Raw genomic sequence first — 23,741 nt, forward strand, 5'->3', positions numbered from 1 at the left:
TAAGCTGTGTGACATATTGGTGCCAATTCCACAGAATTATTGCATACATAAGGATCCTACAGAGGTCAGATAGAGCTCATTGATCTCTACTCAAGTTGGCTGTGTCCAGGTGACTGCAGAAAATTCAGTCTGTCCACATGTGTTGTCGGGTCTCTGAGAGTCTTAGCTTTACCACAGACTACCCTGCCATATTCTCACAGTCATCAATCATGAGGCAAATCATGCTGTGCCTTTAAAGGTCACCTTGACCACTATTCCACTTACACAGTCACCATTATGCCACCATGTAAACATGAGAAGACAATGCAAAAGAGAATAACACCCAGACAGGGAAATGTCCAAATAACAGAGGGTACCATTTCTTAAAGGATGGCATAAGAAATCAAGTTGCACTTGCAAAATAACAAGATTGAGAACACACAACAATAACTTGCAGGTTAAAAATACCAACTCTTCCACGTAACTTTAGTTTTATCGCACTGAAGGAGGATGGTCTCAAGGAGTTATTCCTGGTACCGCCAGTCCACTGCTTCTGGAAATGTCTACAAGACAATCAGTCTTACAGACAGTTCTCAGCACAGATATTATCTCTGTCCATGGGGTCTTTCTTTAGTACTCCAGACAGAAACGCTTTCTCAGATCAAGGAGACTTCATTGCCCATTGACTTTTCTCACAGGGGCTAAGCCCGGGTTATTGCTCATACAGCACATGTATGAGCAATAACTGTGCACGTGACTGTGCATGTGGCGTACCTGCACTCTACTTGACACCTTCTTTCATTATATTCTCCATCCTCCTATTGGCAGTGATCAGGGCTCCAATGCGACCTCCCTGACAACGTTGGGCTCTCCCTGGGCCTGCACAGACACCAGAACCCATGTGATGAAACTCCATTTCCTGGCACAATATGCGTTCCATAATGATACCACTTATAGCGACTTACCAAACAAAGAAAGAGGAGGGGAAACACTAAATTAACACAGCTCCCCCCACACTAGTTGGTTTAATGCAGGGGGTGAGACCACTGAGCCTATAGACTCATCTGACTTTGGGCTACTCCTGAGAGAATTATCTAAATGGCTCCCTGCATTTCACTCTATAATAGGAATCTGGTCTTCACTGCAGGGGATCACCAGGTTGCTACCTCTAGAAATGGCAGCTGACCCAGGCCACTTAAGAGACCATGCTGTGTATCACCGAAGGGACCAGAGATTTGGTCAGTGGACAAGTCCATGTCAGGGCAGAGTCTGTTCAAGTCAGTAAATAGGCCAAAGTCCAGACCAGGCGGCACACAGGCAATATGGTAAACAGGCTGAGGTCTGGGCAAGCAGAACAGGCTCAGAGTCGGATAAACAGGCAGAGATGAAAACAGGAACCATCGAAGGAACAGTAGAAAAAAACACACCTTCACAGGAACTAGCAAGCTATAAACCTTATTGCTCAGGCATCTTCCAGGGAAGGAAGGTGCCTTAAATAGCCCACAGGGGTCGGGGATTGGCTGGGAACAGATTGCAGGATGTCACAGCTTCTTAAAGGGAATTTACACTCACTGTAGGCAGGGATTGGAGCTCATCCTATGTCCTGGGAGAGCAGCGCATAGAGAAGAAGATGGCGGCCAGTAGCCATGACCATGCCATGGTACAGTTGGTGATCGCTGCCATAAACACTGATCGTAAAAGCTCTACATAAAGCAACATAGCAAAAAGCGCCAAAATCCAGTTGTATTATCTGCATTTAACTTGTGTTATTTGTCACTGCTCATTGAATTTGACAGTGAGGTTTGCTGATAAATACTCATTTCTATTTATTAAGTTATAGGGGTATATAGCGGGGGCATAAAACCCAATATATTTATATATCCAAGTATAAACATATTTCTATAGGGTAATAAAGCAATGTGTTGGTAAGTAGGCAGAAGAGGTTCAGGTGAGTGGGTTTTTATAGTCAGGGTCAGTGCACATGGAATTTTTTGGTGCTGATTTTGACGCTGACTCTACTGGGAGGCTTTTTTTGGAGGCTGATTTTGAGCCGGATTCAGCGTCAAAATCAGCGCCAAACAACTCTGTGTGCACTGACCTTCCTTCTGATAGAGAGCTACAGCTTGAATTGATTCTACAGATAGAGCAAAGTTTAACTTGATTGTGCAGATAACTCAGAATATAAAAAAAGTCAAGTTAAAGTTTGCTAAGACTATTTAATACGCGAGATGTCAAGCTAAGCTTTGCTACAATTGTACCATACAGTTCATAGCCATTTTTATTATATTATCTCTTCCTTCTCCGTGAATAACCTATTAAGATAAGGGAGGAATCAGAGGCCTTGACATGGCTTATTTTCTGCCCAAGACTGGAGGACGTGCAGCCCCATATCTTTTCCATAATCATTTTTTCCCCATGTCGTAAGTATCCAAAACAATAATATTATGCAACGTGGGCTGGGCAACCCAATCTCTATGGCCCTTGGAAGCTGCATGGGCTTGGGTCATAAATCCTTGACTTGTACCCCATTAAATCAGTAGGAGATAATCGTATTGACCCAATAAGAATACAACGGGAAAATCAGAGCAGGCCCTTTTAAAAGGTCAGGATGGAAATAGAGACACACAGGGCAGACAAGCCAATGACAACATGGACTAGTAATGTAATAAACCTGTAACACTAATCCATAAAGACAGTTACAGGAAAGTCAAATTGACCTTTAGTGAGAATAAGTCCCGTATAACTGGAAATACTTCATGTAGTGGTGGGAGGGTTTTATTACGTCAGTCATGTAATGTATTATTCTGTATGACTTTCATACTGGTCCATCAGTAGATACAGTAGAGCCTTCATACATACGGTCATATTATGGATCCATGTGGAGTTGTGATAATGCCTATAGATGTCTATGGACAGAGAGCCACATACCCTTAAGATGGCTTTATAGTCGCCAAAGTAAAATTAGAAGCAGATTCTGGTCAAACTGTTATTCCTATTTTATTACGAATAATTTTTTATTTTATTTTTTGACGTGATTAAGGGGACATCGTCAATCCTTAGGGAGAGACCACCATTTAGGTGTGTGGAGTCTTATTAAGCCATAGACGCTCCACTGTGAAGAGGATCATGGGAAGAATATGCAAATCTGTCTTCAATGATGTAAATAGGAAGACAGTGCCTCAGTCATGCAGCCCAATAGAGGGCGCTTCCCAGAGGGAAGGTCGGGCATGATGTTAAAGGGAGCGCCCTCTATTGGGCTGCATGACTGAGGCACTGTCTTCCTATTTACATCATGGAAGACAGATTTGCATATTTTTCCCATGATCATTTTTGACGTGAGAAATTTTGACTTTTTTCAGGGGATTTTTGTAGCAAGTTCATTGCTCAGGGTAAATAATGTGTCCTTCTTTTATACGGGTCATTATCGATGTGACAATACCATTTATATAAAGTTTTTTTTCATGAAAATAAAGGACTTTGTAAGCAAAATACCTTTAATTTTTAACGTCTTGCGCTAGGTTCACACCAGCATTAGGGTTTCTGCATGGGGACCCAAAAAATGGAAACCCAATCTGCTTAAAAAGCCGCAAACCCCATAGATTATAGTGGGGTCTGCTGGGTTTCCACCTAGTTTCCACGTGAAAAATGCAGAACAGGTCTGGACTACTATACACAGGCCACACAATTGCCATACAAATGTCAGTATTAGCAGAAAAATGTACACAATTACCAAATAAAGCAAATTAAGCTGTAGAAGCGTCAAGCAAGCAGAGCCTCAGCAGGTGAGCAAGGTGCTGCAGACAGCTCAATTATAGCAAACCTTTTGATAGCGGACGATCTTGGCTCCTGCTGGGAATCCTCCGATTTTCTCCCTGGGGTTAGCTTCTCTGCACTGTCCAGCAAGGCGCTGAGTGCTACTCGCCGAAATACATTGCCATGAGCTTCTTTGATAAACTGGACAAGTTGTCGAATATCACAGTACAATCCCTGCAGAGAAAGTTGAAAAAATATTAAATTACACAATGTTTAAAGGAGTTTCTTGGATTTACAAAATTGATGGTCCATCCTAAAGACAGACCATCAGGGGATCCAGTTCTCAGAGACCACACCAGTCAGAAGTTCGTAGGTGTTGGCTGTTTGGACAAGCTCTGTGGCCTCATGTCCACATTGCTCTGCACATCTGCATGCCATACATGCTGTACTAGGAGGGTCTTGCTTAATGCGGCAGATTAGAGATTCTCTTAGGGGATGGCACTAGTGGTATCTATACTGTACCTTACTGCCATTGCTTGATTATCAGTAGAGTCTGGTACTTATGATACAAGGAGAGCAGCACTGTGCTGAAAGTCTGGAGAATTTAGGATGTTGACAAGTGGGTAAGAAGGGGGGGGGGGGAGGGTGCATTGATGCTGTGAGAGTGGAGGGGGTTAAAACTTCTACTTGGACTTCCGTCCAAAAGACTTCAGGAAGTTCTCAACTAGTCCTAATGAATTAAACGGTCCCATTGCAATGCTAAAGTTGCTCCAAATTAGTTTTTTCATGTTTGTGTCATAACCCATAAGATGGTAAATCATAAGAGAGTGAGAACCATAAGAGGATAAGTCATCAATATGAGATCAGTGGGGAGTGACACCCAGCACCCTTGCTGATCAGCTGTTTGAAGAGGCCAAGTGCTGTGACCTCTACATGTTTTAAGTTGTGCGCCATCTGCTTAATAGTGGCCATGTGATATAATTACAGCCTTTTACCATAGAAGCGAATGAGGTGAAGGGGAAAGAGTGCTCGCAGGGTCCCAGGTGTCAGTCCCCACTTATCTCTTATCAATAAAAGGAACCACTTTAACCACTTTAATAAGCTTTAAAGGGAGTGAAAAGCAATGTGAAATTTGGCATTAACAAAAAATGCAATGAAATAATACAAGAAAAATTGTAAACAATACCCAAAAATACAGAAGAGGCCGCCCATCTTACCAGGTTCTCAGGACTGTGCAGCTCATGTGTTGTGGAGGCGCAGCGAGTGATCAGAGACTTAAACATGGAGCTCACGATGATCCCTTCTACACTTTGAGCTGTCGACTTATTATCCATTGTTGCAAAATTGTTTCCAAAACCGGCCCTATCTGTAAAAACATAAAGACAAGACAATGGAATTGTAATGAAACCACTTTTGGGGGGAATATTTGTTTTGATATAGCCTATTACTAATATCTACATTTACAGCAAACTGTGATAAAATAATAGTAATATAATTAAAATATTGCTAGAATTCTATGCTGATCTTAGAATATGAATATTAGAATAAAGACTTTGATTTACTCTTACTGTCGGTTACTGGCTCCATACAGAATCCCAGAAGAGCATGAAGAAAGTCGACTACATTATTAAGAGAATCCTTATTAACATAATCTTTCATTGTTTGCCGGAATTGCACTTTATCCAGTTTATATAGTTTAGTGAGACAACCCTGTGCCTGCAAAATAAAGCCAAGGAGTGCATTTAGCTATTTCACCACCGGATGGCAGTAAAGAATACATCCGTTCAATGTCTTCTACAACAAACCTGATTCCTCAGGCGGTCTCCAGACAACCCTCGATGACCCTCACCACAGCCATAAGCACAACCTAAGGATTTTACCAGTTTGATGAGCATGGTCAGTGCCAACTTGTGGGTGGTTACTGGGATATTCTCATCCTTACAGGAGATAAAAGAGAAATCATGACTATAGTAACGAATGCTACACATAAGATAAGGTTTATATAATTGTACAGCGCTGTGGAATATGTTGGCGCTATATAAATAAATATTATTATTATTATTATTATTAAAGCATAAAATCATAATAATATCCGTATTACATATAGAAATGATAGAGTCACTGACATTCATTCTAGTAATAATATCTTGTTACATTCAATGTTCAAAATGTAGCTTTTGTTAGTATGAATGAAATGGCCACAATTACCTTTTCGGCATTTTTTTCATTCTTGTACTGACCATCACCACTCCCATCATCTCCTCCACCACCGCCACCTCCTGCTCCACCACTGGAGGCGCCGCCAAAGCCACAGCTTGATCCTCGGGACGGCCCCTTCACCTGGAAGTTCCCTTCACTTTGCCTCTTTTCCCCACTAACTGAGGCAGGTCCTGATATAATGGTTGGTTCGTTCTCCTTGTTCTCACTCTTTTTCCTCTTCTTCTCTACACATGGCACAACGCCCAGCTGGAGCAGACAGTCCACAATATTCAGGGCCACATCACAAATCCGGGAACTAATATCATGGTTCAGAACAAGGTAGACTGCCTTAAGAACAACCTAGGGAGAAGTTAAGACATTGTTCAGCAAGAATTACATTTACAAAATGTGTCCATTGTTTTGTTGAGCCTGTAGATCACGCAAGCATCACACTGCACCAGGAAAGTGCCTACAATCTGATAGACCTTTGTGTAATAGTTCAGCTTGGACTATAAAGCTGCCAAATATAAAGGGCCATATAACATAACAGCAAATAATATTAAACAATATGCAAGTCTAGCAAAGAAAGGGATACAGTCTACTTTTTTGGTGGTGCAGGATGCTAAAAGGGTTAATATCTATATCCCTGGGATTTGGCAATGAACCAGTTTATGTCTATATGTCTGGTGGTGTATGGAAGGGAAGGGATACATTTCAGAATACCCATTGTTCTAGGACAGTGAGGGGGTTAATTCCAGTATTCATGGTAGTCTTAGGAAACAATGGTGGTCTAGTAGTGAAGGGGTTAATGCTACTGAGTTTCATATCAGTATACCTGGTGCTAAAGAACAGCAAAGTGGCTAATGTCAGTCTGTATGCCTGGTGGTCTAGTGCAGTGAAGGGTCGATGTTGGTATAACTTGTGGTCTAGGGCAGTGAAGAGGTTAATGTCAGTATACTTGGTGGTCTAGGGAAGTGAAGTGGTTATTGTCAGAGAAGTGAAGAAGATAATGTCAACTGGTGTTAATTTCAGTATTATGGAGCAGTTATGTTGGTAGTCAACAAACCTAATGGTGTAGGATAGTGAAGGGGGTAATGTCGGTATACCTGGTGGTGAAGGGCAGTAAAGGGGTTAATATCAGTCTTTCTAGTGGCCTATAGCAGTGATGGGGTCTAGGGTTATTGAAAACATATTTGGTGGGTTAAATTATAAAAAGGGTTACTAGCCATACCACAGCATAAGACCCTATAGCTTTTTCTAGGTATGTCACTTTTTTCTTTGGGGGAAAGTTGTGTATCTATATTTGCCAATGTAATGGCAAGGCAAGCGGCGAGTTTCTGGGTATGCATTAATAAATAGATTTCTTCACTTACCGCTAGATCCAGCATTCCGTTCTTGTGGACAAAGTTGTTGGTGCCATCTATATGGTCCGTGTCCTCGAGGCTACTATAGTTAATGCAGGAATCTGTTAGGCTACGTGGCAAATTGGCACAGGCGAGAGGTTCATGTGGCATTTCTGGGATGGGTACTTGGTTGCACAGCTTTCTCATGTGGTCAGCAAAAAAGTCAGCATAGCCAACGTTGAAAGATGCAAGAGTGGTGTTGAATGTGGCAACGGTGATGGTAGAAATCTGGGACCTCACTGGAAAGAATAAGGGTTCCTTTATGGTTATCTATACAAATGACCACGATACATTACTGAACATTCGTACGTATTCATACATATGGCATACCATCTTTAGATGTGTTCTCTCCATGGCTGTTGGAGTGGTCTGGAAGATCACTTAGCAAAGTATGATGGGAGTGAGAATGCCTTGCACTTAAACTCTCCATCTCAGTAGCTGTATCTGAGCTCCCGCGCCTCGTAAACTTACCTACAGCAAGACAAAATATGTTAGCTCAACTACACTGCCAAAAGCATCACCATGCTAAAAGTAATGACACAAAGTAGCGTACCATTGTCAAGTATATTCCTAGCCGCCTTCACTAACTCATAGTCTGTGATCTATAGTAAGTCAATATAAGGAGCCATGTCTGATGCACATAAGTAGTATTATTGCAAAACACTAGGACATATTCCACATTCGGTACTGAAGTTCACTTATCAAAAAAGAGAGGGTAACTCAAGTCTAGCTTCATATAGACCTTCAACAATATAAGACCCAGTTATTCATGGCAATGTAGTAACTTTTGAAACTGTTCCTTAGAAATTCGCTGGATTTTAGGTTATATCTTAGATCCTATGACTTATAATTCACAGGTCTGTTATTCGGTAGAGTAGACATGCCAACCAAGAGTCTTCTACACACCGGCTAACCTAACAGTATTCCATTTCTGATCATCCTCCTACCCTCACCAGTCTAGTTCTTGAGCATCCTGAACAAACACTACACATCCATCAGATTCTGGTGGCTGGCCGGAGTGTAGTCTGCTACCGTCACCAGTGGGTTGCCAGAAAGGCCGATTGGTGAAATAGTTTCTAAACATTAGTCCTCAACAACATCAACATCAACATCTCAAGAGTCCTAACCATTCCTGAGTAGCAGACCTCTTCTTGTAAAACAGCTAGAAATGCCTCCCATGCTCCGTTCTTTCATAAATGAAAAATTGCGTAAAAAAACAGAGCCTACAGCTACCAAACTCACCTAATATTGTAGTTTGCCAGCCCCCTTTCTCAATAGTGCGCCTGTCCTCTCCAATACCAGAAAAACTCCCAAAGGAAAACGTACTGCGGGTTGGGGAAACATCCAAGTGGTCCTCGTGAAGTAGAAAGGGCATCCCTATCCTACGTTGCCGCTTCTTTCCTTGGTGGTGATATGGTATTGATCCCTTACGCTCTCTGTCGTCTCTTCGGGTTCTTAGCTGCGGAAGGCACAAGTCACATATGATTTTACTGGAATGTCTTGGAAGCTGAACAAGTGTTTTATATTTCTATATAAAAATTATAGAGCAAAGGCAATACATTGTTATCAGTGAGAAAAGATATCTTACCCTCTTGAAAATGTTGATTCCAATATCAGAGGAGAGATCTGGTATTGCAGATCTCCGTAGATTGGTCAGTGATACTTTGGCATATGGCTCTGAGCCTAATGTTCTGTCCTCCTCGTTGCATTTCGTCATATCCTTTAAAATAAAAAATGCATATGAAGATCTCCTGGAATATTCCTCAATGTCAATGTAAAGCACCAATCACATACTTGATGTTTAGAGTTTTTCCGGGCTACAAATATGGATGACCTAAGAATTGATCAGTGGGGTCTGATACCCGGCACCTCCACCAATCAGCTGTTCTCAGCAACTGATACACAGGGAATGAAGCGGAAATCAGACACCTCTGTTCTCTGTGTTGTACTAGTGGTCAGAGCACGTAACTGCAGATCAGCTCTAAATGTACTCAGTTAAGTCACCACACAGTTTTTGATGCTTTTTTGAGGCTTCTTGGTAAGGGCCCAGTTTCCACCTTTGGGTTTCAGCCTTCTGCCGAGAGAAACTGGACAGGAGAAGGAAACCCGGTGGTCAGTTTTCAAACACATTCACTTGAATGGGTTTACAAAGTGACTGCCCGTGAGTGTCTTGTGCCTCTCCGCGGCGAAACCGTTTTTTGTTTTTTTTTACCCGGACACAAAGTCCTGCATGTCCGACTTTGTGTCCCGTTAAAAAAAATGGTTTAATTGGAGAGAGGCACAAGACTATCTCGGGCGGTCTGACTGACTGACTGCCAGGTTTCCGTCTCTGGTTCAGTTTCTCTCGGCAAAAGGTGAAGACAGCCGTAGGTGTGAACCCACCCTAATGCAAAGTGTAGTGGGAAATTGTGAATATGTTCTCTAAATGTATATATGAATCCATGTTCTGAGAGGATATTTGATCTCTTACCTGGGTTTTATGGGTGTTCACCAGTGAAGGTGCTGCTGCCACCATGGAGCTGCTCCGAGGTCGTGGGAGAGGGAGCTCCTCAGGCTCAGGAGATTTTTCTGGTTTCTCTTCTAACATATGTCTAAGTCGATGAAGGTAGTACATGAGCGACCACTGAGTTCCTTCTTCTGACCAGTGGGGTTGCAGCAAGCACCTTAACACAGCCACATCAAAATAAGTGGCATATCGAGATTTTTGGCATGGAGGAATCACTAAAGATGGTCTAAAAGGCAAAATGAAATAGTTAAAACGCTTTTTAAGTTTGAAGTGCAAGTACATATAGAAATGGGAACTGCAAAAAAAAGAGGCATTCTTACCTTGGGAACGGTGGCGGTACTCTCTCCTGTGAGGTTTGGGATGTTGTGCAACCATCGAATGAGTTGGCTCTCTGGCAGCTGGATACGGTAGGTCTCGGAGGTGCTAAGTCTTCTGGATGCGCAACTTCAGAGACCACTTCAAATCCCTTGTGCACAGATAGGTATTAGACTTTCTATTGATCCCCATATCTTGGATGGTTGATTTCATTTACATTTTTTGATGTCATGTTTATTTATTACATGTATTTCAATATTCATTGCATAAATAATCTGCAATTCTAATTTTAGTCTAAGACCTCACATTACAGACAAGTTGCTACCCTGCTATCCTCACAATCCTGTTTCTCACAGTATTGATAGGAATCATCTTGGTTCCATTTTCTAACAATTTTTTCACACTTCACTTTGTCTCACAAATATTGATGTAAAATACTGACATGTGTAATGGCCAACCACGGATCCGCGCCTTACCTCTGTGACGCCTGTGCTCTGCTTTGGAGAGTCCACCTTATTCTGACTGTTACATGGAGAACTTCTTTTTGCTAAAATACAGATTGGTTTTAAATTTACAGTTTTTCTGTATATACAACAAAAATTAAAGGAGGAGATTTTGTTCAGGGGAAAGAATAGCCATTTTTTTCTAGGTTTAGATAAATCTCCCCCATCCTGCGAGCAGAACAGATAAGAATTTTACTTTGTTGATCACAGATTATTAAATGATTTGTCAATATGTAAAAAAAAATAAAAATAAATCATAAATCACAACTACAGGGGATGCTTACCTGCTGTTTGTTTTACTACGTTCCATACAGTGGCGTAACTACCGGGGTAGCAGGGGTAGCGGCTGCTACAGGGTCCAGGACATTAGGGGGGCCGGTGACAGCTGCTACCGCTACGTTTTTAATTTTTTTTTTTTTAAATAGGCCGTTATCTGTTTACTTACCAATCCTGGATCCCGTACACGGCTGCCTGGGCTTCTTCTTCGGCGGAGGCTGCTGTGAGCAGGAGCCGAGATTGGTAAGTAAGCCCAGGGGCCCCAAGAACACTATTGTTATTCAGGGGGTCTTTTCAGATCCCCGAGTATAATGATCGAAGGCTAAAGGAAGGTGAGGGAGCAAAAAAACTTACTTGTTAGTGTTACTTACCTTTCCGGGCTCCAGGCAGCCTTCAAGTCAACTTGAGTGACGTCCCTGATGTCACATGGCCAGGGTTGGCGTCCTTATGCATGACGATGCAGACCCAGGTCACATGACATCCTGTACGTCATTGAAGATGGCCGACATCAGCAGGGACCACATTGGAGCCATGGAGAGGTAAGTAACAGTGAAGAGGTCAGTAACAGTGTTTTTTATAATTATATACTACCCTGGGTCTCCGATTATTATAATATTATATTATTATAATAATTGTACATGGGTGTCCACAATGCGGCACAATACTGTGTGCAGGAGCCATTATGGGGCATTATACCGTGTGCAGGGGTCACTATGGGGCATAATACTGTGTGCAGGGGCCATTATGGGGCATCATACCGTGTGCAGGGGCCATTATGGGGCATCATACCGTGTGCAAGGGTCACTATGGGGCCTAATACTGTGTACAGGGGCCACTATTAGACATAATACTGTATGCAGGGGCTACTCTGGGGAACAATACTGTGTGCAGGGGCCACTATGGGACATAATACTGTGTGAAGGGGTCACTATGGGGCATAATACTGTGTGCAGGGGCCACTATGGGACATAATACTGTGTGCAGGGGCCACTATGGGACATAATACTGTGTGAAGGGGTCACTATGGGGCATAATACTGTGTGTAGGGGCCACGAGGGGCAGAAAAATACTCAGCGAAAATCCAATGAAAAATGCTGCATTTCTACTGTGTTATTTTCCGCAGCATTTTATTTGCTGTAGCTAGTTTCACGCACAGCACTTCATGGAAAAACACCGCTGTTATTTTTGCTGCAGTTAATTGAATCAAAACTATAAATGGATAAGGAAGAAGGAAGAAAGGTAAGGTTCTTCTTCTATATTTCTCATTCCTTTTGGATTCTCTTCTGGCTTTTGCTAAACTAAAAAGAAACTAAATGGAAATCTGCCACAAAATCCTATAGGCTATTTCCAAAAAACCCCAAAGATGGACAAATGACCTGTAATTATGTTCCGAATGGGTTTCACCAGTGCTGTAAATGCAGGAACTTCAGGATGTCTATGTTCCCACATCGGCTGCCAAATAACAAGTCCACTAGCAAGGCGAAATGTCAAGTCGGATTCCTTGAAAAGATGACAATATATTAGTAAAGTCTATGGAAATATGGGATAACATCACTGTTCCTTATAACATGAAAGTAGAGACTTCTTAAGAAAGATGCTTACTTTTATCCTATGAACGAGAGGAGCAAATAGGAAAACAAAGAGCTCGACAGTAGCCATCGAATTCTGTAGGAATTTCCTTCGATTGTTCTCATCTTCTTCATTAGTGTTGCTTTGCCTGGATTGTCCAGGAGATCCTTGATTTTCCTGGTGGATGAATGCGCCGCTACCTCCTCCCCAGCTGGAGCTTCTGTCACTACCAAACCTATCATTGCTGCAATCCTGAGGGGCTTCCAGAAGCATCCAGTGAAGAGTGTGCAGAAGCTTGGTTTCTGCAACGCCGAGCTTATCCTGGTGCCCTGTACAAACAAAGACAACCACATCCATGCGAAACTGACAAAGTACATTTATAACCTTCCATGCATGCTATCTTCTGAGCGAAAACAAACCACAGACCATGTCGACTACTAACCTAGCTTGTTCCTGTTGGAGAGCAGTGTCGCTGTGCAGTGTAACACATGGGGTAGAGCAGCCTGGACTAATTCCCATCTGGAGATGCTCTGGATGGCTTCCGAAAGTGCGGGGGACAGGCCGTGTAGCTTATTCTCAACCAGAACTCTTTCAAATGACTTATGTAAGAAATCGAATATAGAAGAGACAATATAAATATATTAATACTGGGAAAGGATCAACTCAAGTTTACGTATTTCAAGACACCCTCTACCTTTGTGATTTATATCTGCCGCACCATGATGTACATTTAAGGCATGGCAAGTATGTCATTGATCCATCATGACATAAATGTATGGCGAGTTTACACTGTAACACGCAGCTGACACCATCCCCATGACATATAAGGTGTTCCTCCACAGCAATCATTAGAATTGTACCCCCAAAAAATTACAGATCGTCCTGCAAAAAACAAGATTTCAACTAACTCCAGCAATGGAAAAGAAGGCTTTTAGAAGATAGCAATGCAAAAATATATTTTAAGGAAAGTGTTTTTATCATATAAAATTGGCAAAAATTAGGTATCACCATAATCTTACTGACTTGGAGAATAACCTTAACATGTCAGTTATCCCACATTGTCAGCAGCAGAAAAAAAAAATCAATGTGTAACATGATGCTTTTTGGTCACCTCGACTTAAAAAATGTAATAAAAAGTTAAAATAATAAAACAACGCTGAAATTGCTTTTTTTTTCCATTCCCCCCAGACTTAATAAAATGTAGGCATATAAACAGATTAAAATAATGCCATAGAAAAATACAACTTGTCACACATAAAAAAATAAGCCCTCAAACCAAGGGTTAAACCTAAAATAAGAGACTTTCTTCATAAGTACAAATCAATAATTAATTTCGTATTGCAAGTGCAAGTCCATAACTAGGACAAGGAGATCTGGAATGATGTATACAGTACTGTGTATTACCTGACATAAAGCAACAAACAGAACGTACATGATGATACTTACCACACAGGAGGCTTCATACTGCTTGCCAAGCTTTGGTCTTAAGAATGCACTGAAAACAAGACATGGCACGGATGAATATTCCTTCTAGATCGATCTACTAAATGCATTTATGCAATTTTATTTCCCTATATAACAGCATATATATATATATATATATATATATATATGAGGATTCCTCCTCTGCTACCCGCTTGGACAGGTGATACAGAAAGGTTACTTCAATTGTGCAACCCCCCTCTGTTTATGTATGGAAGCGGGTCTGTTACTAGAACCCAGCAAATTACCCCCATCCCACAAATAGATAGGTTAGGGTCACCTGAATGAAACAAATCATCTCCTCTATTGCCGGGATATCACATTTTTTTTATCAGTACACTCTTCAGGGGTGTTTCTGCTTACCTCTTTGGAGCAATGGCAACACGCCCGTTTCTCCAAAGAACTATTTTGCATATTGCCAAACAAAGTGATAACTCGGCAACTGCGACACCAATGACTCACTGTATGATTTAGGTGGCTCTATCCTATCTATCTGCAGGACTGGATTGATATACTGTGTTTGGATGACAACATTCCCTTTTAAAAGATTTGCCCAAAAAAGTAAACAATTATAAGGGTGTTTCACGACTCACCAAAAATGACTTAATTTTATGGAGTGATAGAAATGAAGAAAATAAGTTTTAATTAGACATTCTCGCTCCTCTATTCCCGCTGTGCAGCTCTGGTGCTCCTTTCTGTTCTCTGTTTCCAACCTTGCAGTGATGACATCACTGATCGCACTACTTGCTGCAGCCAATCACTGGCCTCATTAGTCACATGGGGTTATGAGGGACGTCATCATTGTAGGTTTGATCTCTCTGCAGAGAGGACAACCAACTACCCCACCTGACCACTGAAGCCTGTGATTGGCTGTAGAGCTGACGTGGTGTTATTGATGACGTCATCGTTACAATGACAGAAGCAGAGAGCGGCAGGCCATATGAGAGCCACAGAGTTGCAACAATGCGGAGCGAGAACAGGTAAGTAAAGCTTATTTTGGATTATTCCCTGCCTTTCAAAGTTTATTGAAAAAAAAACCCATTAAATTTATTTGGAAAAATATAAATTTATTCTGCTGTTTGGACTACAGGAGAGATAAATGACACGAGTCGGCCGAGTCTTTCCTGCAGGCAGTAGCACAAGCCTATGGAGATCCTGCACGATCCCTCTTGGGTGGGAAACAGTGTTATGTGTGCAATAGGTTGCCCTACAAAATACTTTCCACAGCTTGTTCTGATTTTACTGAAGAAGCATCTGTTACTGTTGTTGCATGTGCCTGGACATCGCCCAGGGGAGACTTGAGGATAATATCTCTGATCCATCTCGCTTTAGAAAGTTTTGAGACTTTCATACCCCTCTAAGTATCTTGTATACTTATAAGCAGGTAGTTTGTTCCACCATTCAAGATACGTAGACCTATTCAGAGACACAGCTGGTGTCCATGGATGTCTATCCTTCTCTGAAGATGGTTTGGTGCAGATGGCGTGTACAACCATCTCCTGTTAGTAATCGAAGACGGTAAGGTCTGGATTGTTAGAGACCAGGTCTGGATGATGGAGAGACAAGTATAGTTTATTAGGAGTTCCCACCTGTTTGGCAGATGTAGCCATCAAGAAAGTCACATGAATTTCTTGATAGGTGCAGAACGTCTGTCTCCTGAAGACCAGTTCTTCCAAACTGGTGGGAAACTTCCAATCACTGAATGGATTTCACTTATGTCTCCTCTGGCACATAAGAAAGTAGAGACCAAATCTGATAACTTCAGGGACCCATTAACTCCCAAATCTTCAGATTCTTGGACCGATGGCTATTCTGTCATATCGGGTCTATTTTGAATGGAAACCTCATTAATAAGTTTCCTTACTCGTCATGAAAAGCAGAAAAAACGAAATACTTAATGGCCAGAATGGAATGACAGCTATCATAGAAGCTAGGGCGCAACGATATGGGGTGTAGAGGTAGCAATTGCTACCAGGCCATGAGGGGCCCAAAGGCCTTCCTACAAGACAAGAATATACAAGTATTATAGATAACACATGGTAAGTGGAAGCCCCATTACAGATTTTGCATTGGGGCCCAGGGCATTGAAGTTATGTCTCTGCACAGAGACCTGGACTTATTTGATCTTAGTTAGGACTCTTGAGAACATATGGCAAACCCCCAACATATTGAAAGAGCATCTAAGGCCTAAGGTTGTGTCAATATAAAGTAAAAAAAACCTTCTGAGCTTGGTGCTGGTGCTCATCTCTATCGAGCTAATCTCCATCTGTCTAATATCTGGGCAAACACTTTGTGACCATTCACCTGGTATCAGAATAAACCGAGATGATCTCCCCACATGGTAAGTTCTCCACGAATGCGGTTTGGTAAAATGTGCTGCGTATGGTGATGAAACCCCTCACCACATCTTAGAGGAGCTGCGGAGATTGTCTTATTGTACATTGATACAGGCAGCCTTGTGAAAATGGAGGCAAGCCTTGGGAAACTGCAGTAGCTCTCTGAAGTTTATAGGATACTAGTAGAATAGCCGCTCGAGAAAAATAGGTGAAATTGTTGGTTATGTTATCTAAAATCCTCCATTTCTATCCATGCCACCAGTCACTTGTCGCAGTTCCTTGATACAATTTTGCATTCTTAGCTTTTGGATGGATTTGCCCAACATATGGTGGTTTTTTGGGCGGCGTTTTAATAAACAGTCCTTAGTATTGTGAGCCTTTAGTATTCACCTGACACTGATAAGATACTATATGTAATAGAATGAATAGGAACTACAGAGCCGCCTCACACTGTATTACGCTGGGTTCACACCTGCGTTCATATCTCCGGTCTATGGTTTCCGTCTTCTGCATGGTGAGCGTTTTAGGCTCTCCGCCGCAAAACCGGATTTTTTTATCCGGACACAGAGTACTGCATGTCCGACTCTGTGTCCGGATTATAAAACCCGGTTTCGCGGCGGAGAGCGCAAAACGCTCACTGCCGCGCACGGCCGGACAGCTTTCTCACCCATTCAAATGAATGGGTGAGAAAGTCTCCTGCAGGCTTCCGTCTCCTGCATCTGTTTTATGCAGGAAACGGAAACCTGCAATAAGGAAAGAAGAACGCAGATGTGAACGAGCCCTTACTAGGACATCTCAGTAATGGAAGCCGCCACACAGGCAGACTTGTGGAGTTGCCCATAGCAACCAATCAGAGCTCAGCTTTCACTTTACCTCAGCAGCTTCAGTGATGAGAGCTCCTGTATAGTCAGCAATAATGGCAGTCTTAGGGAGCGTTCACACTACCATCGGTGTCCGACAGGTAGTATCCGCTCCTAGTGTCCGCTCAAAATCTGGCACGGACACTAGGAGTGGACACTAGCTGTGTCCGTAACACCTGTCATTTATTTTAATGGGCATCGGGTGCGTTCTTTTGCACTCCGTGCCCTTCCTTCCCTGTCCGCAAGAGAAGATGTCCGACTTCTCAAGTGGACAGAAGAACCCTACATGTCGGGTTTTTCTGTCCGCTTGAGAAGTCGGACATCTTCACTTGGGGACAGTGAAGGACAGGCACGGAGTGCAAAAGAACGCACCCGATGCCCATTTAAATAAATGACAGGTGTCACGGACACATCTAGTGTCCGCTCCTAATGTCCGTGCCAGATTTTGAGCGAACACTAGGAGCGGACACTACCTGTCGGACACCGACGGTAGTGTGAACGCTCCCTTACTATCAAGGAGATTTACCTGACCAATATTGCTGCTCAGCATGGCTGCTTGCACACTACAGTGTTTCACATGTCTCCAGCCCGTGGATTCTACAGCTCCATAGACTTCTATGGAACCTGCAAAATTCACAGCTTTCTGCACAACGACGTCTATGGAACCGCCAAATCCATGGCCCGGAGGCCCTTGAAAAATACTGTAGTGTGCAAGCAGCCACTAAGGATACCAGACGTGTTTTGTCAGTGCATGTGTGTGATCCATGTGTGTGCATGAATGTGTGTGGTCTGTGTATATGTATGCGTCCATGTGCGTGTATGTGTCTGTGTGTGCATGCGTATGATCTATATGTATGTATGTGTGTGTGCATGCATGTGTGTGGTCCATGTATATGTATGCGTGTATGTGCACATGTGATCCATGTGTTTGTGTGTGTGCAGTGCGAGTGTCCATGCATGTGGGTAGTTGTATGTGAGCACGCATGTGCTCTGTTCGTCCGTTTACATAGTGTGCATCCATCTGAGTGTGTTTGCGTGTGTGTGAATGTGGTTATGGGGTGGTGTTGTGGTATTTGTAGTCTGGTGTTTGTGTGCTGTGTTGTGGTATTAGTGAGGTGTTGTGCTTGTGGGTTGGTGTATGTGTGCTGTGTGTGTGATATTTATATGGTGTTTGTGAAATGTTTGTGTGTTGTGTGTGATGCTGCGGCCCCTTTAGCAGTGATTCTTTGGCGCCGTCGCTATAATCTGTCAGTCACAACTGTTGTTTTCCCCTCAGTGCCTTCACCTTCACATTTCCCCATTATATGTATAGGGCCTAACTTCGGGCCCCAATCTCATGACGGGGGGACGCTAGCAGGATGTAACGGGTGCAGGGGGGGCAGCCAAATTTCACTCGAATCGGGCAAGAACTGTGGATTTGTATAGAGCGGGCTACTACAGATTTTGAGTTTTATCATCTAAACCCTAAAAATCTAAAAAAAAGGGATTATAATATAGATTATCCTCAAGTCCAGCAGTCCTGGGCTGATCTTGCGAGCACATTTGCATCCCATCTTAGGGTAGATGCATTACATCTACAGAACCTACTAAGGAGAAATGCAGCTTTTCCTTAAGTCTATTCACTAGCCTACAGTCCAAACACTTACTAATAAGATAATACAATCAGCCATTTATTAGGGTTCTATTAATTGTTTTACCTATCCAGATACATAGTCAGGGTATCATTTCCCCATATATGTGTGTGCTTCTGTAAAGGACAAAAATATGAAAAACATATGGATTTCAGTCTAACACATGCTGGATTTTGTAAAAGTGACACCTTTGTCAGCCATTAGAGTACCATTAAGCCTTACCCTACCTCTAATTGTTATTAACTGGTTACACATTGCACAATATCAATAGCACAGGAGGACTTGCTGCATTTCCCACTTGTTGGTCCATTTGCCCAATATATATAATAACACTTAATGCTGCCCACAATAATAAAGCTAATATATCCTCTATTGCCATCGCTTCTTATCTAACATCCTATCTACATTTACAGACCCCAACTCTATATATTCCAGCTAAGCTGATAAATAAAGCACAAAGTAAACCCATGACATATGATGTATCCATAAATGCCGAATTCTCATGTTACATAGGGTAATCCACATTAACAGCTTCCTGGCTAGAACATTTACTCTCAATTACACGGGGATTGCGGTGGCTGAATACTGTATATAAGCGGGCTGAGGGAATATAATGAAGAGATATAAGAGACATGGCAGAGACATCTGCTGGCTGTAAGAGCCAAGGAAATAATGTGCAAAACAGTGTGAAGGAGGTGAACAAGATGAATGGTGGGCACCCTGGCCAGGAGAAGTGGACAGGAGGATGGTAGAGGATTCACAATTCATGGTGTGTACAGCATAGGAAGGAGAACGCTTACTGAAGGTATAGGTATAGGTGTGTGAGAGTGTATGGCAATATTCTGTATATGTGTGTATAGTATTCAGCACACATAATATACACATCATATACATATACAGAACACACATAATATATACATTATATATATATATATATATATATATATATATATATATATATACATAACATACATAAAATACAGATACAGTGTACACATAAATCTGTGTTATTTACATAATATACAGACACATAGCACAGATACATAGATAGACATGGCTATATGTGTGTATATATATATATATATATATATATATATATATTTATATGTATATCCCTGAGTATGGAGTCTATGAGAAGCCAAGGAAGGATGTGTACAAGGCTGAGAACATTTACCTTGTCTGTCTCCACAGAAATATCTGTATGGGCAGTGGGATCCCCCGGAGTCTCTCCTGCTCCTGCCCCTCTGAACTCTTCCTCTTCACCATCTTGGAAGCTGAGGGGAGCATCCAGTGCCCACTTCTCCCTTCTCCTCCACTGCTGCCTGTCTCCTGCTCGGGAAGATGTCTGCTTCTGTGATTTTCTGCTTTCAGCACCTCCCCTTGTGGACAGTGCCTGAGACTAGTGGCAGAGAGTGGAACTGCAGCTCTGCTCATTAGTTACTATGTAGCAGCAGGATGGATACATCTGACATCCTATGGACACTTGTTTGTTATATTTATGTGGCTGCTCCATAAACACGTCGCCATGTTATGTTATAATAAATGTGTTTGTATATATTGTATTATTATTAGGATATGAGGATGTAAATATTTCCCCTATAGGCAGAGAATAGGGCAATCCTAGCAGAATACTCTCTATAATATCATGGTGCTGGGAGGATCTGTGTGCACTTATCTCTTAGCTCTGTGTCTTATCTGTGTCCTAGCTGTGTCTTCTAGATGTCAGACACTCCTTGGAGCGGTTGAAGTCCAAGTTGTTGGAACAAGGATGTCTATTGTTGCATTGTGATGGTGTCAGGAATACCGCACTAGTCGGCTGGGTTGATGCTTTTAGGATATTGGACTAGAGGAGTTAGTAAGACTTAAGCTGGCCATACACATTGGATTTCCATCCTATTGATGGGATTCAATGAATGATGCTACCATCAACATTAACAAGTAATCTGCCTGATTCTGGAGAGTCATGACATTACTGTGTCACCACTTCAACTACACAAAGACCCTATACATTGCAAGTCCATTCAGGAAACCATTGGTCATGTGATCCTAGGAAGAACCCGCAGCACATAAACAGATGGAAACAACCTCGCAACCACAATGATCCTATTGATCTCTGAGACAGCACTTGGGAAACACGTCAATGTGATCCCCTGCTTGGGATATTATTGTATCAAATAGATAACATAAGTAATGTGACGTATAATAGCCATCAGTTTATACTAAAACAGATTGAGAGAATACATGGCTGCCAGTGGTATAATAGCTTTAGCAGTGAATGATAACAGTAATGTAACTGCATCTTTATAATGACATACAGATCTATGAGTATATAGGTATAATATACACAGCCAGGGGTCATTTTATTGATGCAGTTTTATATGAGTCCTAATAAATAATAAATCCTCAGCTCTATGAATACAGAATAGTCCAGATAGGGCCATTAGATTGAGACTATTTAGGTCCTCTTGAGCTATTTGATCACATAAAAGCTTGTGGCTATTTTTACCAACAGGTTTGCAGCTCAGTTTCTGGGTCACATTGTGCAGGTCTGACTCTACCCTGCATAGTGATTGTGTATCCTCTGCTGTCTCTCCAGAATATACCGCAGAGATCTCTGTCTTTTACTGCTTATGTACAAGTAGTAGGACTCCTTGAGGGCAGTCACCCCTTAAGGATACACATGATTCCTTTATTTCACTTTTTTTCATTCCTGTTTCCCAACAGCTATAACTTTTTTTCACATTTTTTTTGCATCCACATAAGTCATATAAAAAAAAACCCACATAAAAATATAGCCAGATAGAAATGTCAGATTACTGCAAAACTCTGCATAGTTATGTCGCAAGTAGAGATGTAAATGGTTAAAAGTGTAATTTGATTAGGCCCTGGGTTTTACCACAAGAGGGCATAATAGTGCTTCCCCAGCTGCACTATGAAAAGATTCTTAGAGGCTACTTTTGGGTAGTGTACCACTTGGTGAGAGATTGTTGACTGCCGTACATATTTCTAGGATGGGCTCAAAGACATTTTGTCCAGTTGACAAGACTTTGAGAAGGGGCTTTTTAGTGAACTGAAAAAAGCAGGATGAATTGGCTGCCATGTAGAATATGGTGACCTAACTGTTAGAAGGTGTAAGGGCACACACGGTGACTTGTCCAGCCCGCTCCCTTATGGTTGCTATTGCCTTGTGCATGCTGGCTGTATACTGTTGCTTTCTATATTCATATTTATGACATCACGGTGGCTCAGTGTTTAGCACTGCAGCCCTGGAGTCCGGGGTTCGAATCCTGCCAAGGACAAGATCTGCAAGGAGTTTGTATGTTTTCCCTGTGTTTATGTGGGTTTATTCTGGGCGCTCCGGTTTCCTCCCACACACCAAAGACATACTGATAGGGAATTTAGATTGTGAGCCCCATATGGGACAGTGACTGTCAATGTCTGTAAAGTGCTGCGGAATATGATAGCGCTATATAAGTAAGCATAATAAATAAATAAATAAATAAATAAATAAATATGACTTTGGCTTTTTCCTCTGTTTTCTGACTCTGTACCTCGCTGCTTGACTGGTTCTGACCCCTTGGCTAGCTGACCATCTCTCTGTTTTTGTTTGTCTTGTCTGCATTCTGTGTTGTCACTTGCATTATAGGAAAGGATTGTTGCCCAGTTGTCCTCTACCGCTTAGGGAAGTTGAGGCAAACAGGCGAGGACTCAGGGTGGATTCAGAATTAGGCCTCACTGTCTTGTCATTCCCTTTCTCAGAGGTTTCACCAGCAGCTACTGGGCAATTGCTCTTCTAGCAATTCCCTAACACCAGGTTACTCATTCACGTCACAACTGAAAACAAAAGCAGTAGTATAATCTTTAGCGATGAATTCTGTTTCTGTTTCTGTTTTGGGATCTAATGATGGCTGGAATCAAATATGGAGGCTTCATGGTGAGGTCTTCAACCCTGCCTTTGCTGTGGAGTGATACTCTGCCTCAACTGCTGGTGTGATGATCTGGGGAGTCAAAACACACACTAACACCCCTAGTAGTGATACAAAGGACACTAACATCTCAGCAATATGTCCAGGAAATCCTGTATGTGTTATCTCTCATGGCAGGGCTTCCAGCAGTGTTCAGATATATGTAGTAGAAAAATGAGAAAAAATATTAAAGAAGAACTCCTGTCCAAAATTGTATTATTTGTCTTTTAGTAAAGAACATCCGATAAATAACCGTGTTGTTATTTTTTTTTACCTACCAATTTTCATGAATTCTCAGTCTTCATTAGGTTGTACCCCATGACCGCACTCTAACGCTCCGAATCGTGCAGTGTCTTCAGTGTGGGTCAGTGCTAAGTCTCTCTATGCATGTCTATGAGCTTCTCAATGCGTATAACAGACTTACATAGAGAGGCTAACTTTTGGTCCACCCTAAAGATACTGTGTCATTTAGAGAGTCAAGAGTCCGGTTGTAACGTACTTAGTGAACAGGTGTAGTAGTAGAAATCCAGGGGAATAATGCAGGGATATGGGAGTAGTAGTCAGTCACAGTTGGCTCTACCAACCCTCTGGCACTCCTCAGGGACTGGTGCACTGGCGAGAGAGTCTGCAGTGTGAATGACAGAGGTAGTAGTATCCCCCTGGGCACTCCTCGTAAGCAAGCTGTCCTGAGCCTGATAGTGCTTTGGGTACCCTTGATGTAAATGCAGGCTAGTGGATTCAGAAGACAATGTTGAACAGTACAATAACACACGGCTTACAGAAATAAGTCGGGTAAACTACAATCTTCCATAAAATGTAGACACAATCTTGGTAACCACTAGACTGGATCTTAGGCTTGGTGATGGCACTCTCTGGAGTTAGTCAGTGTCTCTGTAGCTTAGGCAGTCTCCTCAAGAAGTGTGCTCCTAGTCTTTCATAAAAACACAAAACACTTGCAATTAAA

General features: G+C 42.1%; 1 protein-coding gene across 27 annotated transcripts in view; it reads right to left on the reverse strand.

Moving 5' to 3' along the window:
- The window catches only part of UNC80 (unc-80 subunit of NALCN channel complex), a 109,714-nt gene extending 89,544 nt beyond the window's left edge, over positions 1 to 20,170 (reverse strand). For 19 of the 27 annotated variants that reach the window (XM_075284916.1, XM_075284915.1, XM_075284906.1 and 16 more), the window contains exons 1-17: positions 19,987 to 20,170; positions 13,950 to 13,998; positions 12,946 to 13,102; positions 12,537 to 12,832; positions 12,311 to 12,434; positions 10,632 to 10,702; positions 10,161 to 10,306; positions 9,805 to 10,066; positions 8,923 to 9,054; positions 8,577 to 8,793; positions 7,665 to 7,805; positions 7,305 to 7,573; positions 5,941 to 6,291; positions 5,538 to 5,669; positions 5,295 to 5,448; positions 4,950 to 5,098; positions 3,800 to 3,966 (exon numbers count right to left, since the gene is read on the reverse strand). In XM_075284916.1, the coding sequence (XP_075141017.1) occupies positions 3,800 to 3,966; positions 4,950 to 5,098; positions 5,295 to 5,448; positions 5,538 to 5,669; positions 5,941 to 6,291; positions 7,305 to 7,573; positions 7,665 to 7,805; positions 8,577 to 8,793; positions 8,923 to 9,054; positions 9,805 to 10,066; positions 10,161 to 10,306; positions 10,632 to 10,702; positions 12,311 to 12,434; positions 12,537 to 12,832; positions 12,946 to 13,102; positions 13,950 to 13,998; positions 19,987 to 20,099 (2,930 nt within the window). In that variant the 5' untranslated portion in view covers positions 20,100 to 20,170. The remainder of the gene's footprint in view (positions 1 to 3,799; positions 3,967 to 4,949; positions 5,099 to 5,294; positions 5,449 to 5,537; positions 5,670 to 5,940; positions 6,292 to 7,304; positions 7,574 to 7,664; positions 7,806 to 8,576; positions 8,794 to 8,922; positions 9,055 to 9,804; positions 10,067 to 10,160; positions 10,307 to 10,631; positions 10,703 to 12,310; positions 12,435 to 12,536; positions 12,833 to 12,945; positions 13,103 to 13,949; positions 13,999 to 19,986) is intronic. The other 8 variants (XM_075284926.1, XM_075284928.1, XM_075284922.1 and 5 more) reach the window with 2 other exon arrangements.
- Between the last annotated feature and the right edge of the window lie 3,571 nt (positions 20,171 to 23,741).

The sequence above is a fragment of the Leptodactylus fuscus genome, chromosome 8 (assembly GCF_031893055.1).
Source record: "Leptodactylus fuscus isolate aLepFus1 chromosome 8, aLepFus1.hap2, whole genome shotgun sequence".
Classification (NCBI taxonomy): Eukaryota; Metazoa; Chordata; class Amphibia; order Anura; family Leptodactylidae; genus Leptodactylus; species Leptodactylus fuscus.